The following is a 16203-nucleotide window of genomic DNA, read 5'->3' on the forward strand; positions in this document are numbered from 1 at the left end:
TCTCAGAACCTGGCTCCCTTCCCTTCTTCTGAACTTGGACAACCTAACAGAATCCTCTGAAGAGCCTGGCTGGGAATTGTCCAGGTCCAAGACAGGAATGAGGTGAGAGGCCAAGTAATTAGAAAACTTACAAACTGATTAGTGTCCTTTCTGAGCACAGAGAATGGGCTTGATGAAGATGCATACATGGGAGGGAAAGGTGTGTCTGAGCAGGGGTATGGGCCACGGGGCCAGAGCAAGATGGCAGACGAAGAACAATGACCTTGAATCTAGAGTTGTCACATGTTCAGAGGGCCTGGAGGCCTGGTTAAGCCCAGGGAGTTAGGGAAAGGGGGACCAAGAGAGATCAGCTTTTCAGATAGGGAGTGAATGCTACATTAGTAGAAGAAAAGCTTAAAAATTGGCACTGGGAAAGAGGGCAACTGGAAATTGGTTTGCTGGTGGCAAGAGGAGCAAGCAGAAGGAAGGGGAGGAGACTGATGAGGGAGGGAACACCTGGAAATGCGTTATATGCTGGAGGTAGCAAGAGGAGGCTTTCTGCTTCACTCAGGGCCAGACTTGCTCCTGGTCCTCACCCTGCCCACAGGCCTAGGCTGGCCCTCCGCCTTCTGGCAGGCGTATCTATGTACCTGACTTGGGCCACAGTCAGGAAGTTATTATTGTTGGCTGGGTAAAGAGGCCAAGTGTGGCTTTTTCTCACAAGACTCTCTAGTCTAATCCAGGGAAGCCAGATCTGCCCACAACTTGGTGTTTATTGAGGGCTCAGGCCTTTTGTGTAGAAATTTCCTGTATGCAAAGGCTGGTGCAGTGTGCGTGTGTGTGTGTGTGTGTGTGTGTGCATGCGCACGCGCGCTGGACCCATCTCCAGGCTCTCGCAGGAAGCCTATGGAGCCCCAGGCTGCTAAGAAGCAGGTGCCAGCCCCCTGTCCAAGGGCACCAGGAGGTTTCTGTCAGGACCCACACAGGATGACTTCACATGGGTTGGTGAGGGGGAGCTACTCCTCTGCAGCCGCACAGCGCCATCTGGAGTTGGATGCCTTGATTGCCCAGGGGTAAGAAACCAGGAATTTGACAGCTTTGATGCCCAGAGTCACAGACATTTGGGTGAACTGGGATGTCTGAGTCATCCAGGGATCAGGCATAAGACTGAAGGCAGAGAATGGATCAATCTTGTATATGATAGAGAGGGAGCCATCCTGGGCCTGGAAGAGCCGAGAGTCTAATGGGCCAGGTGCGTGTGTGTAGAAGGAGAGGGTCAGGGGTTTGGGTGTGGTTGTCTGGAACTGGTTGGTGAGAGAGATGAAGCCAGTGAATGGAGATTATGCTATGAGAGCAGACCAATTAAAATGTTTATGAGAATCACGGCGCTTTAGTGACCTAGGAAGTAAAGGGTTGGGCAAAGTGGGTCAAACGTGGCCCGGTCCATCTGCAGCTCAATCAATACCAGCCTTCCCCAACAGGGCCACCATGTTGTACATTAATAAATATGTCTATCAGTTTGGAAAACTCATTCATTTATCCAACAACACATACTGAGTCCTTATGCTAGGCACGGTGCTTCTAATAATCTTGGTTATAAAGACGGGTAAGACCCAGCCTCAAACCTCCACTAAAAGTCAAGGATTTAGTCAAACTCCTTAACCCAATACAGTTGCCAAAGCATGTTGTTAAAAATTATTATTATTGTTATTCTTTAACAATCACAATAGCTGACACTTACTGGGGACTTCCTTGGTGCCAGGCATTGTGCTAAAACCTTGACGGCCTAGAGTAATGGTGAAGCTTGGGTTCAAATACCAGCACTACCATTAATTGTCTGAGTAACCTTGGGCAAGTCATTTAACTTGTATCTCAGTCTCCTCAGACGTTTGATGGGGAAATTAATAGTACCTACCTCGTCGGGTTATTGAAAGGATCGACTGAGTTCATACATGGAGAGTACTTAGAATAATGCCTGGCTACAGTGAGAATTCAGTAAGTTCTAACTAGGATCACCTTGTTTGACTCCCCAGATGAGCTTTAGAGGTAGGTTCTATCATTATCTCCATTTTACAGATGAGGAAATTGAGTGGCAGAGCTAGTCTCACATCCAGGTCTGGCTGGCTGTAACCACTAGACTATACTGTTGCATGAACGATGCTAGCAGTTGCCATTTAGCCAGCATCCCCTGTGCTTAAGGCACATGCTGGGTACTTTACAATGCTCACAACCATCTGCAAAGTAGATATCATTAATTACACTTTACAGATGAGAAAACTGAGGCCTAAGGTGACCACGTGACTCTAGTCTGACTCAGAAGTGCATTCTCCCCTCTGCAGCTCTTCCTCCTTGTATTACCTGTTTTAATAACATCAGCATATTGACTTCAACTTCCTAAAGAAAAATCACAAAAAGGAGATTTTCCATGCATCAAAGATACGATTATAATTTTTTGGACAGATGTTTCCTTGACATCAATTTACTTGGCTGTTACTTTGGGAATTTCAGAGAAAACCCTGACCTACCCTCCTTCCAGTGCTCATGTCTGACTGCTCCATAGGTCTCTCTCAGTCATTAGGCTTTTCCTGTCCTGGCCGTCCACTCCTTGTGACAAGGTCAGATCCCTCAGCCCTGAGGTCTATGAAGTAGCCTGGATGCCTTGCTCTGTAACAAGGGAACAGAAGGGACAGTGATGTTCTGTTGCCTGAAAATTCTCCCCAAAACCAGGCATCAAAAAGCCACCTATTGTGGGCTTCCCTGGTGGCACAGTGGTTGAGAATCTGCCTGCCAATGCAGGGGACACGGGTTCGAGCCCTGGTCTGGGAAGATCCCACATGCCGCGGAGCAACTGGGCCCGTGAGCCACAACTACTGAGCCTGCGCGTCTGGAGCCTGTGTTCCGCAACGAGAGAGACCGCGACAGTGAGAGGCCCATGCACCGCGATGAAGAGTGGCCCCCGCTTGCCACAACTAGAGAAAGCCCTCGCGCAGAAACGAAGACCCAACACACCCAAAAAATAACTAAATAAATAAATTAATTTAAAAAAAAAAAGCCACCTATTGTACTATATGATTCCATATATGTGAAATGCCCAGAATAGGCCAATTTATACAGACAGAGAGTGGATTCGTGGTTGCCTAGGGCTGGGGGGACGGGAGAATGGGAAGTGACTGCTAGCGGGCATGGAGTGTCTTTCTGAGGTGATGAAATGGTCTGGGATTAGACAGTGGAGACTGTTACGCAACCTGTGAATATAATACACACCACTGAGTTGTACACTTTAAAAGGGTAAATTTTGTGACATGTGGATTATATCTCAATAAAGTTGTTTAAAAAAGAAAAGCCAGGTGTCCTGGGGATGTGCCTGGTCTGTGCTTGCCCACAGCTGCAGGGGGTGGGGTGGGGGCAGCCGTGACTTGGGCTTGAGGGTTGGGACTCTGAGTAGGCCTATGGGCATCATCCCCTCCTCTGTAAAGTAGGGTCCTGGGCCCAGGGCCCCAGAGGAGGGTGGTGGGAAATTGCCTGGGAGATGAGGAGGCTGTGTGCTTAGGGCACCCAAAACTACCCCACATGTACATCTTTTACATACTGGATTCCCAATGATCTGGCTTGCATGTAGAGTCCTCTGCTTAAAACTACTGTGAACACCCTTGGGTTAGAAGTCATCTAAGATTTCTTCTCACTCAGTTGTATAGTGGTCTCTGTGAAGTGTCTCATTATCTTCATTTCAATACAATAACTCTAGTCCTCATTGTTTTTACTGAGCCCTTCCTTCTCAAAGAAGGAACCTCAGCCAAGGTCCTGGCACATTATTTTGCCTCAACCTTTGGCTTAAGTATGAATCTACTGTTATTCCCCACTGATTTATGAGACATCAAGGTCTGTATGGAATGTTCCCTCGCAGGGTGGTGGGTTAACATGTGGCAAGCACTTGGGAAAATGTCTGGGACATGCTGAGATTGACATGAGTGTTAGCTATTATACAATTAGCCTGATGCTGCCTTTTTTAAAATATAAATTTATTTATTTATTTTATTTATTTTTTGGCTGCATTGGGTCTTTGTTGCTGCACTCAGGCTTTCTCTAGTTGTGGTGAGCGGGGCTACTCTTCGTTGCAGTGCACGGGCTTCTCATTGCGGTGGCTTCCTTGTTGTGGAGCACGGGCTCTAGGCACGCGGGCTTCAGTAGTTGTGGCACGTGGGCTCAGTAGTTGTGGCCTGTGGGCTCTAGAGCGCTGGCTCAGTAGTTGTGGCGCATGGGCTTTGTTGCTCCGTGGCATGTGGGATCTTCCCGGACCAGGGCTCGAACCCGTGTCCCCTGCATTGGCAGGCAGATTCTTAACCACTGCGCCACCAGGGAAGTCCCAATATTGCTTTTTTAAAATTGAAGTATAGTTGGTTTACAATGTTGTGTTAGTTTCAGGTATACAGCAAAGTGATTCAGTTACACATATATATATATTCTTTTTCAGATTCTTTTCCCTTATAGATTATTGCAAGATATTGAGTAGAGTTCCCTGTGCTATATAGTAGGTCCTTGTTGGTTATCTATTTTATATATAGTAGTGTGTATCTGTTAATCCCAAACTCCTAATTTATCCCTCTCCCTCCCTTTCCCCTTTGGTAACCATAAGTTTGTTTTCTCTGTCTGTGAGTCTATTTTTGTTTTGTAAATAAGTTCATTTGAATGAGTGCTGAATGGCTGAGTGAAGAGACATAGTAATTAATGCCAGGAGTGTGGTGTGGTGTAATATACCTTAGGAACTCTGCAGTCCTTTTCCTGACTCTGAGATCTTGTCCACCTTTGTCCATGTGAAACTGTGTGAATGTGCATGCATGTGTGTGCACACATACAAACACACATGCCCCATAAGGGTTTCTCTTTTACAAGGGACTCAGCTCCCACTGAATTATCCATGAAAGAGTCACGTGAGTCTCATGTCAAACTGAGGCATCAGGACTGACAGTCTGCAGAAGTGAGGTTAAAGAAAACTCACTTCAACATGAATTTAATGAGCACCTACTCTGGGCAGCACTGTGCTAGGAATGAAGAAACGCAAGAAAAGTATTTGATCTGAGCCCTACTCTAGGGGGATTTGTAATCTGGCTGACAAGGTAAGATAAATATATGAGATAATAGAGAGCTTCATGCATTGATAAAATGTGTGGCATTGGTGACTGGAATCAAGTGAGAGCATGGGAAGGGAGATTAGTGTGGCATGGAGTAGTCAGTGAAAACTTCATGGAGGAAGGCGCGTTGAGAATGAGGCGTTGCTGGGACGTCTAGTGAAGTTGCAGTGGTGTGGCTTGTAGTTAAAAGCTTGAGGGGTTTTGAGATCAGAGAAATGTGGGTTTAAATCCTGCCCTGGCTCTCCTCTTCCTGCCATGTGACCTCAACCTCTCTAAACTTCAGGTTTTTCCTCCTCAAAGGTGGGATAATCACAGCGCTGTGGAGAGGATTAAGTGTGATTATGCCTGTGTAGTGCTTGGCACCATGCCTGGCACCTATGAGGATGATGATGTCATCGACTGGCAAGGAAGCTTGGAAAGAATGAAAGACAAGCTAGGTTGGGGATGTGCTTAGCAACAGCAAGGTGTCCATGTAGGCTCAAGATTCAAATTCAGGAGTTGTGGGCAAAAAGTGAGAGATAAAGCCACAAGACAGGAGGAGCTCTTTGTGGGGGTACAGAGAAAGCAGGACAGAGGGGGCAAAACCCCGTGAAACATGTATGTGCACAACTGTGCAGATCCGAATGCTGCCAGCTCCCTTCGTGTGATACTGAAGCTACAGCCTTGGCCTTCTCCCTATGTAAGAAACAATTCTTGTCCCTCTGTTGCCTCACTGCGACAGCTGTTGTCCCCATCCCAGTCCTCTCACAAGGCACGATGAGGAAATGGTGAGAATGGATCAGTGTAAATCCATTACCACTCAAAGCTGATGCTCTACAGACAATCAAGCTTGGTAACCACAGCACAGCACACAGTGACGGTGCTGTGCTGAAGTCAGAAATCACCAGAATAGACAAAAGATTCAAGTCATTCATTCACTCATCTAGCAAAGATGCACTACGTTTCTGCAATACAGGCCTGCCTTGTATTGTTAATGGTTGTATAACGATAAAGCTGACTATTACACAATCCCTGCCCTCAGGAAAACAGACTCATAAACAAATCATTACACACCATGTACCATGTCTAGTAGAGAACTCAGAGCGCCATGAGACCAATGACCTGTGCTCAGGTGGAAAAGTGCCCATCCCTCCATGTCTAGCAGGAGTTGACAACACCACTGGCACTTCATGAATTCATCAATCATGGTGAAGAATGGAGGCTTGCTCCTTGCTCTCTCTGCCCACCCCTCCTTGGCATGTGCTCTTATTACCATAAGTGTTATCCACCCTCCTGACTGTAATCTTAACATAAACGTGCCCATGCAATGCTCCTGAGTCACTTGCATGCTCTTGCCTCACTCTTGTCTCATGCTCCTTCAGTGGCAGCTTTTCCCACCTTCACCCTCCCCTCCAAGGCGGTCCTGTGTCACCTCCACCTACAATTCACTGTCAGCTCTGCTCACTCCCTGCCCTCCATTCCTTGCAGACCTGTGCAGACCTGCCGTTCCAAGGAAGTGCATGCTTCCCCTTTGGGCTTCTCTCCTACCCTTCCTGGGCTGCATCCAGGGATGTGTCCCCACCCGAGCCTGGAAGGGCTTTGTGCCAAAGTATAAGAAGGAGCCTAAACTAAAATCTATAAGCAAATAAATGCTTAGTATAAATAAGTATCTAAACTAAAAATTATAAACATTTTAAAATGACAGTAGTATTTGTGAAGAACCCTTAGAAATATCTGTATTTTTTGACTCAGTCATTTTACCTCTTGGAATCTGTCCCAACAGGGGAAAAGTAGAAATTGATCTACAGAGATGTCCATCACAGTATTATTTACAACAGGGGAAAAATTAGAAACCAAGCAAATGTCTAAAAATAACCTCTGCTGAAGTGGAAAAAAAAAATACATGAACCCATAACAATACCAAAAAATGGGAGAGGGGGATTGAAATGCTTTTCTTTATAGAAGAATGCCAGCTAATACTGGTAGAAGAAACGATAGTGTTAGAATATAATCATTTTGGTACCACCAGTATAATAATTAATTCAGGCAAGGATCATCAAGGATGCTAAAATTACTTGGTAAAAGATTGTTAGGGAGCAGCATATTTCATGCTAGTGATTGCTTGTTAAATGACAGGGAAAGGATACTTCCATCAGGCATTAATCTGACCTTAATCAAATAGTTAAACTTAGGCCCCCATTAGTAGAACAAATGGACAGCCTGTGCCTTCTGATGTGATTCAGAGGGATTTACACAACATCACCTATGCAGTATTCTTTTTTTTTTTTAATTAATTAATTTATTTATTTATGGCTGTGTTGGGTCTTCATTTCTGTGCGAGGGCTTTCTCTAGTTGTGGCAAGCGGGGGCCACTCTTCATCGCAGTGCGCGGGCCTCTCACTATCGCGGCCTCTCTTGTTGCGGAGCACAGGCTCCAGACGCGCAGGCTCAGTAATTGTGGCTCACGGGCCCAGTTGCTCCGCGGAATGTGGGATCTTCCCAGACCAGGGCTCGAACCCGTGTTCCCTGCATTGGCAGGCAGATTCTCAACCACTGCGCCACCAGGGAAGCCCCCCTATGCAGTATTCTTGTCAAAAATGTTAACTCTGAAATTAACCAAGAAGAATCAATCAGGCAAATCCAGAATATGGGGCCTTCTACTAATCAAGTGACCTAAATTATTAAAAGACTGTTCTAGATGAAAGGAGATTCTTTTGGTTTAAAAGGAACTGGAAAGATATAACCAAATGCAATGCACGTACTCTGATTGGATTCTGGACAGGGGGGCAAAAAACAGATATAAAAGACATTTGGGAAAAATGCGAAGATGGATTTTATACTATTAAATCCATGTTAAATTTCTTGACTTTGTAAAAAAATTAACCTCTGCTAGAAATCTTGCTTTTGGAAAATATTTGATAACATGGAAGAATGGGTGGGTTGTATAATAGGGGGAAAATACTAGAATGCTGAGCTGTGTGCACCTGTGGGAGGTGGGCTCAGAATTGGCGACAAGCTTAGCAGTGAAACCAGGATTTGAGTGGTAGCTCTGCCGCTTCCTAGCTGTGTGGCTTTAGTCAAGGTAGCAAACTTTTCTTAGCCTCTGATTCTTCATCTGTAAAACAGGGATGATAACAGCAGCTTCCGTGTAGAGCTGTCCTGAGCACAGTACATGTGAAACATTTAGCATCATGCCTGGCTGGCAGACACTTGTTATCATTATCATTATTACTGAATTAGGCGGACTGTCACCATTGGACTTGAGGGGACAGGGAACCCCAGGGGATTGGTGCTGGGATGGGCTGGGGGATATTGCTATTCTTAAAAGAGTGCAGAATCACGAAAAACATGGCAGAGGGCAAGGAAAAGAAGCTGGTTGGCAAAGGAAAGGGATGGCCCCTAAGGAATAAAGACAACATTCTACCTCCTTTCAAGAATTTCTCCATTAGGTACAGACTCTCACTTTCCTAGGCTTTTGTTACAGTTTCCTTCCCTTCCTGGCTGGATCTGTAATACTTTCCTCAATAAGCTTCTAAGACAGTACACCCATAGAGAAGGGGGAATCCAAGCAGCAGAACTCTTTGCCGAAGAATCTGATGGTCTTACTCCTTACCACAGGAGTGAAGAAAATTCCACAGTTTGGTTTGAAGACAGAGATTTATGGCCAGGAGAGAAGTGAGGCAAGTCAAGCTGCTGAGTCTTGCCAAAGGAGGCACGCCTCTCCCACCCTGCTGGCTGGGGCAGGGTAACCCAACACTTGCTAGACCCTCTATTGGCCCTGACAGTGCTTGTCTGAGCAACCAGCTGCCTAACCTTTGTGTGGAGCCCCAGGGAGAGGAGCTCAGGAAGGTGGGGAGGGAAGTTGGAAGTGTCGCCAACCCAGTGCCCCAGACGGCTCCTGCCTGCCAAATGCATGATTTCCCTGAGCCTAGGGCGCTAAGTCCAGGAATCCACAGCCCACAGGAGATTTTTCTGTCCTATCTACAGTGATGAGGTGCCTGGGGATCCTCACTCGAGTAATCACCAACGTTGACTCTGGCCACGACACAGACGGAAACCTGATCGTAAATGAGTATTATGACAACACAGGCAGGATTTTGGAGAGTAAGAAGGAGGACAGTGTCTGGTGAGAGACACCTTCTCTTTCTAGGGCAAACCCTACCAGCAGGAAGCAGGGCAGGACTGTACCTACAAGCCTGCTGCCCTCTCATGCCTGAGCCCCATTTTCACCAGCCCCAGGTCTTGCTAGCCCCAACCCGAAGGCTGGAAGGCAGCTGAACACAAATACGACGATTTTCTGAGCCTAGAATTGTCACATCACAAGAGCTCTCTGCCCTGGGGGAGTTTTCCCCTTTGTCACCTCCTTCATTTAATACTCAGCCTGTGGCTCTGACCACAGGAGGGCCTGAAGTCTCACCTCTGGACACAAAAAAACCTCTGCCTCTGTGACAGCTTCTGTGAGTCAGCAGCACATACGGGAAAGGGCTACAAGGGTCTCTTTGAGAGATAGTGAAGGGTTTTTAACTTCCGTTGGCTCTGGAAACCTTCACTCTTATTTACAAACAGAGGAAAGCTCTTTTCCGGGCAAGCTGAGGCTCACAGGAGGAAGAGCGGTCACCTGTCACCCACGGAGGGGTGCAGGCCTGCGGTGCCCTGTCTTTCTATCTAGCCGTCCATCACTCATCGCCCCCTGCCTTGCTCCAGAAAGAACTTGAGCATCACAAACTCTCCCTCAGCTTCATCTGACACCCACTCCTCTGGCTTCTCCCTCAGGAATTTCCACGGCTGGAATGAGTGCTGGATGGCCCGGAATGACCTCCCTCCCGGATACGGAGGCTGGCAGGTGCTGGACGCCACACCTCAGGAATGAGCAACAGTGAGGCTCCTGGGAGGACAGGCAGAGCCCACTCCCACAGAAACAGACCCACCCCACCCGGCCCTGCAGCCGCAGCCCACTGAGGCCCCCCTGTTCCCCTTTAGGCCTCTACTGCTGCGGCCCTGCCTCCGTCAGAGCCATCAAAGAAGGAGAGGTGGATCTGAACTATGACCCAGCCTTTGCCTTCTCCATGGTAAATGCTGACTGCATGGCCTGGCTGGTCATTGGAGGGAAGGAGCAGAAACTTCACCTGGATGCCAATTCTGTTGGCAATTTTATCAGCACCAAGAGCATCCAGAGTGATGAGTGGGATGACGTCACGGAAAACTGCGAGTACGGAGAAGGTACGAGCAAGCCCCATGGGCATCTTCCCCACTACCCCAGGGAACCTCTCTGCCAGCTGGGGCAGCCCTCTGGGGTGTGGATGGGCAGGACCCAGGCCCACTGTCTCCTCAGCCCTTTCGTTTTAAGGTCCCAGTTGGGGTGTCCCCACTGCCTCACTTCCTCATGCCCACCACCACCCCACTCCCCACAGGCCAATGAGCACCCTCCACCAGATGGTCACATTGATTGCAGGGCCATTGACAGGCATCCCGTCAACAGTGTAGGAATTCCTTGCCCCTGCCTTCCCGAAAAATCAGCCTCCCACTGAAGATGGCAGGGGATTGAGTAAACTCTCTCCTATTAATTTGATTAATTTCATTTAGCTTATTGTTTGATTCATGTTTCATTGGGTGTTTGGAGGACAGGCCAGACCACAGCTAGCACCGAGGCCCATGTAAGGCCAAATGTTCACTCCTACGTCCACCCTGTGCAGAGGATGATTCTGAGAGATGGGAGCCCTGGCAGGGTCTTCTGACCCAAGCCAGCAAGAGCAAGGGACATCTACATCAGTCAGCTGTGGACTGATTCCTGGAAATTGAGACAAACCACCAGTTTCAACCACCAGGGAGCCAAGAAAAATACGCACTCCAAGAGGGCCAGAAGCAGGGTGAGGGGCAGGATCCGAGCAGGAGTGATTCATGACTACATGGGGCGGGGGCGGGGGTACCTGAGGTTCCTGGGAGCGCCAGCAAGTGGGTGTCTGTGGTTTGTCCGTGTCGGCCTTTGGGGCCAACACAGAGGAGCTCCAGAGTCTGAGCCTGAGAGACAAGCACTGAACACATCCAAGGGTACTGGCGATCATTCCCTCCACCCCCGTTCTCTCTGTGGCTGTTTTGGTGGGGGATCCTGAGGACAAGTGGTTTATCACTGAGGAGATTCAAGAACTACTGGAAGGAAGGAGAGTGAGCAAGGGAGACGGGGAAGGGGAGGAAGCCAATGCAGAGCACCTTGTCAGGCTGGTTAGCACTGTGGGCTGCTGGGGCTCAGTCCTGCTGGGGGCCCTGCCAGTGGGGTGGCCTGGGAAAACGCAGGACGAAGAATGCTGTTGTCTAACCACGGCCCAAATTAGTTGTGGTTAATCTGAAATCCAAATGAAACCGCCCTGTATTTTTATTTGCTAAATCTGGCAACCCTATCAGAGATTTAGTGTAAAGTGTAGAACAACACTGCAGATTTATCCCACCCACGAGGCAAGGGGCCTAGGCTCTTTATCCACCAACTCCTTTCAGTCAGGGGTTGAGGGCTGCTCCTTGGGGGGCGTAACTTCCCTAGCACTCCTGGCCTGCTCCACGCATGGGTGGAGTCAGCTCCGGTGGCAGAGAAAGCCACCGACAAAGAGCCGCAGGTGCTAGAATGTGAAATTAGGGCACGTGGGCACTGAATCAGCAAGTGCCAAGGAGATGTGCGTGGGGCACTGACAGCATGTGCTACAGAGGTCCACAGGGTTCTGCTGTGAACTTGGGCCAGGGGGCCCGGGGGGTGGTTGGAGCTATTTTCCAGTGGGCCTGAGTGTCCTGCTCAGTCAGATAGCATTCTGTCCCCTCCCACTGGACTGGCAGAATCTGGGGGTCGAGCAGCCCACAGATGAGCTAAGTCTGATTCACACCTCTCTGGGCTCACTCTTACTGAAGCCAATGTTGCAAGATCCTCTTCTGCCTGGATCCAGGCTTACAATGACCCCAGAGCGAGGGGAGAAGAGTGGCCTCAGCCTGGGGAGATTGTGGGGCTGCACTGAGGGGACCAGTAAGTGCTCAGTGAAGGCAGCTGCTGGGATTATTAGGGAAGCACGGATGAGTGTTCCTGCACGTCCTGGCCACAGCACCTGCCCAGGACTGAAGCCTGGGCGCTCTGGAAACTCGGCTTGCCTGAATTTCCTTTTTTTTTTTTTTTTTTTTTTTTCACCATAGCTTCTCAGTTTCTCAATTTCCAGGAATCAGTCTACAACTGACCAATAATTTGGTCCTGGAGCAGAAAATGACACCATGTCCTGTTGTCTTTAAGAGGTTTATTCCTCTGCATTGTAGCCTTCATCTTTCCCTTGGGGAAGGCGGGATAGAGTCCAGCGGTCATGAGCACAGATTTTCACGTCAGACGAATTTGGTTTCCACTTGACTCTGCCCTGTGCAAGTTGTGTGACTTGGGCGAGTGACATGACCTCTCTGAGTCCCATTTTCCTCATCTGTATATGGAATGATAATAATGATAGTAATACATCTATCTCACAGTTGATATGAAGATGAAAGGTGTAAGAGCTCAGCAGAGTGTGACTCTTGGAAAGACTTGATGACTAGTAGGGAGCCTTTGTTATTGGAAATGAAGGTTTTAACACCCTGGTGGAGCCTTTGCTGAGGGTGTTCAGCCAAGGTTTACCCTCTGGGTCAGCCTGGCCCACAGCTGGTTCTGTGCTCTGTCCTCCCATGTTCCCTCCAGGAGAGGCAGGTGTTTCTGAAGGCTCTTCAGCAGCTGAAGCCTGGAAGGTCCCAAGGCTCCCTCCAAACAGAATCACAAACTTCCAGGTCCATGCTGCCAAGGGACAGTCCTAGGAGCCTTGCTACGCCTTCCCTTCGGCCCAGTGTTGTCCAGGTCTCCCTGAAATTCCAGCTGCTCGACCCACCCGACATGGGCTGGGACATAAGGTTTGTCCTGCTGGCCCTCAACATGCCACCCCAGTTCAAGGACCTCAAAGTGAACCTGAGTGACCAGTCTCTGTTGCATGATGGCAGCCCCCTGCCCCCATTCTGGCAGGACACAGCCTTCATCTCTCTCCTGAAGAAGGTATGGGCTCTGGGTATGGGCATGGGGACAGTCTGTGAACACAGAGTGGCTTATGGAAATGCCAGTGGGGTCAAGCCAGCCAACAAGGGTTTGGGGGCAGACCCCTGTGACACAGGTCTTCCTAGTGTCCCCTCCAGCACAGAGTCTTCCTCCTTCCCTTCCTCCCTTCCCTCTCCCTCCCTTCTCCTCTCCTCCTTCTGTTTCTTTCCTTTATCCTCCTCCTTCTTCTCCTCCAATCCTTCCTTTACTACTTCAAGGAATATAGCCTGGGTTAGTGGGGAAAGCCTGAGCTTTGAAGTCATCCACACCTTGGTTAGAGCCTCAGTGCACGCATTTACCAGCAGAATGACCCTGGGCAAGCCATTTCACCTCTCAGCCCCTCCATCTGAAAACCGAGTACCTACTTTACTGAGGATCAGTACAGGTTGGCCCCCTCCTCTCTGTAGAAGGGTCCCCAGATCCACCCAGGCCCAGCTGACTTCCCCAGCGAGTCTCACCTCATCCTGTGTTCTCTCCCTAGCAAAGACCTATCCCTGCAAAATCCCCTATTCCCAGTATGGCCAGTACCTGTCTACAGACAAGCTGATCCGCATCAGTGCCCTGGGTGAAGAGAAGAGCAGTCCCGAGAAGACCGTGGTGAACGAGATCATCACCTTAGCCTATCCCGGCATCATGATTAATGTAGGCAAGAGCCCTATGCGTGGCCTGAGGGCTCCTTGGGACCGGCTTGGGCCAGGGGTTGGGGGGAGCCCCCTGAGAGCTTGCTCAGGAGAGCAGCCCCTCCTGTCCCCTGCCTCTTCTGGGGCCTCCAGGAACCTCCCACCAGGAGCGGGAGGTTTATCTGAACACACTTGGTCTCCATCCTCTTGCACCATGAGAGGCCTTATGGGTGGACCTTGAGCAGCTGCCATGGAGAGGTCGGGGAGAGACCCCTCTGTTGTGCCTCCTCTTGCTGTTGGCCTTCCCCAGGGTCAACATGAGGAAACACGGGCTCAAACGGGAGGGTCCTGAAGGGGGAAGAGCACTGCCCAAACAAAGGTCAGCTTAGGTTTGATTTGCCATTTCCTGGCTGTGCATCCTTGGACAAGCCCCTGGGCTTCTGCATCTTGAACTGTCAATGATGGGATTAGACCAGATGGCCTCCAAGGACCCCTCCTTCTCTGACATTCTGGTGGGGAGACTTCACAGGGCCCTTCCTGCCAGTGCTGTCTCCCCAGTGCCAAGTAGCCTCCTGGACACTGCTGAGTGAGCCTGGGGTGCCCCCTGGTGGGGTGTGTCTGGCAAGCCCAGCCACTGGAGTCTGTTTTAGGGCGGGTTTCCAAAGGTGCCTTCAAGTTTCCTGAGGCTACTTCCTTCTCTCTATGCCCCGAATGATCCATTGCTCTTGATTCACACACTGGTGTGAAAAGAAATCAAGCCAGTTAAGATAAGAGGGTAGGAAGGGATGGAGTCAGATTGCAAAAAGAAGAAACAAGCAAAAACTGCCAAAAAATATTCTATCCACTCAAATTATGCATGAGAATCCTTTGGGAGCTCTTGCTTATTTCACACTTGGATGAAATCCTTGGAGCAGAGGAAATATTACTGGAGACTCCCAACTCATCAGACCTTTCCATATGCTGGGTTGAGTAGAAATATTTTACACAAACATCCATACATGTATAAGTGAAGTAAAAGTTTCATGTAACAATATCTTTTGTGATGTACACTGATATTCTCTTCTATTTCATTTTTTAAAATGTTAATGACAACCCATTAAGTTGTCCATAGTTGGAAAAACACAGGCCACGGAAATCCAGCTCTTCAGGAACAGATCTAGGGAACAGTGCCCTCCATAAATGCTTGGTGAACAGGGGGATGAGACAAATTCTCTGCTCCCTCCTCTCTGGATTTCCCTGTTCAGGCTTTAGGAGCAGCCATTGTGAACCGGCCGCTCTCCATACAGGTGATATTTTCAAACCCCCTCTCGGAGCAGGTTGAAGATTGTATACTGACTGCGGAAGGAAGTGGTCTCTTTAGGAGACAGCAGAGAGTCCTGTGAGTGCTGGGAGCACTCCACCCTCCCTCCCATCTTATCCTGGGGGTAGCACTGTCCTTTCTGGACACAGGGAAAGGGGAGGCCTGGTTGCTGAGTGGAAAGGGACTGTGGGGTTATCATAATCCTATGGTTTGCTGACATCCTCCTTTCTCTGCTGCAGCATTGGAGTCCTCAAACCCCATCACAGAGCCAGCCTCACTCTGGAGACTGTCCCCTTCAAGAGCGGCCAAAGGCAGATCCAAGCAAATCTGAGGAGCAACAAGTTTAAAGACATCAAGGGTTACAGGAACGTCTATGTAGACTTTGGGTTATAAATTCTGGGACAATGAGCTGGACATGTAGATGTTAAGCTTCAGGGAAAGAGCAAGTTCAAATGCAAGCTGTGCCATTCCCCACCCAAACAGAGGCTTCTCTGGGCTCCGACGTGAGCAGCAGAGGAGATGCTGGCAATGGATAGTCCCCTGGGCCATTTGCACAGCTCCCCAGGACTCTGTTAAGGGCTCAGGGATTCCATGGTGTCCCGTCCAGAATTGTGAGATTGGCCATGCAGTCCAAAATTGTTGGACTTGGCCATGATGGCCATGATTTACTGATCCCCAGATGTCCAGAAAAGAAGAAGACTGGCTGAGCAGCTCACTGTCACTTTGTCATTGCAATGGCTACTTCCCTAGTACCAATAAACTTCAGCCCTCATTCTCATCTTTGTGCCCATACAGTCATCACTTCCCCCACAGCAGCTCCCACCTGTTCCCTGGATTCTGGGAGTCTCCTACTGTTTTACTACCTGAGCCCACTCACTCATTTAAGAAACATTTACTGAGTGCCTGGTATGTGCCAGGCACTGTTCTGAGTGTACAGGATGAAGTGGTAAATAAAGCAAAGTCCCTGCCCCCCTGGAGCTTACATCCTGCGGGGATGGGGGAGACAGAGAATAAACATGTCAACAAATAAAGAAGGCGCTTACAGATGGTGTATCAGTCGTGACTGAGTTAGGAAAACAAAAGGTGTTTCTACATGCTACTATCTTTGTGACTTAGAAAAAA

The 16203-nt window shown here is 48.9% G+C and overlaps 1 protein-coding gene across 1 annotated transcript in view; it reads left to right on the plus strand.

The window, feature by feature from the left end:
- TGM5 (transglutaminase 5) overlaps positions 1–15474 on the plus strand; it is a 28614-nt gene extending 13140 nt beyond the window's left edge. The window contains 7 exon segments of the mRNA XM_061181453.1: positions 9075–9213; positions 9861–9962; positions 10066–10307; positions 12767–13135; positions 13643–13803; positions 15026–15159; positions 15321–15474. Of these exon segments, the coding sequence (XP_061037436.1) occupies positions 9075–9213; positions 9861–9962; positions 10066–10307; positions 12767–13135; positions 13643–13803; positions 15026–15159; positions 15321–15474 (1301 nt within the window).
- The last annotated feature ends 729 nt before the right edge of the window (positions 15475–16203 follow it).

This window comes from Eubalaena glacialis, chromosome 2 (genome assembly GCF_028564815.1).
Source record: "Eubalaena glacialis isolate mEubGla1 chromosome 2, mEubGla1.1.hap2.+ XY, whole genome shotgun sequence".
Classification (NCBI taxonomy): Eukaryota; Metazoa; Chordata; class Mammalia; order Artiodactyla; family Balaenidae; genus Eubalaena; species Eubalaena glacialis.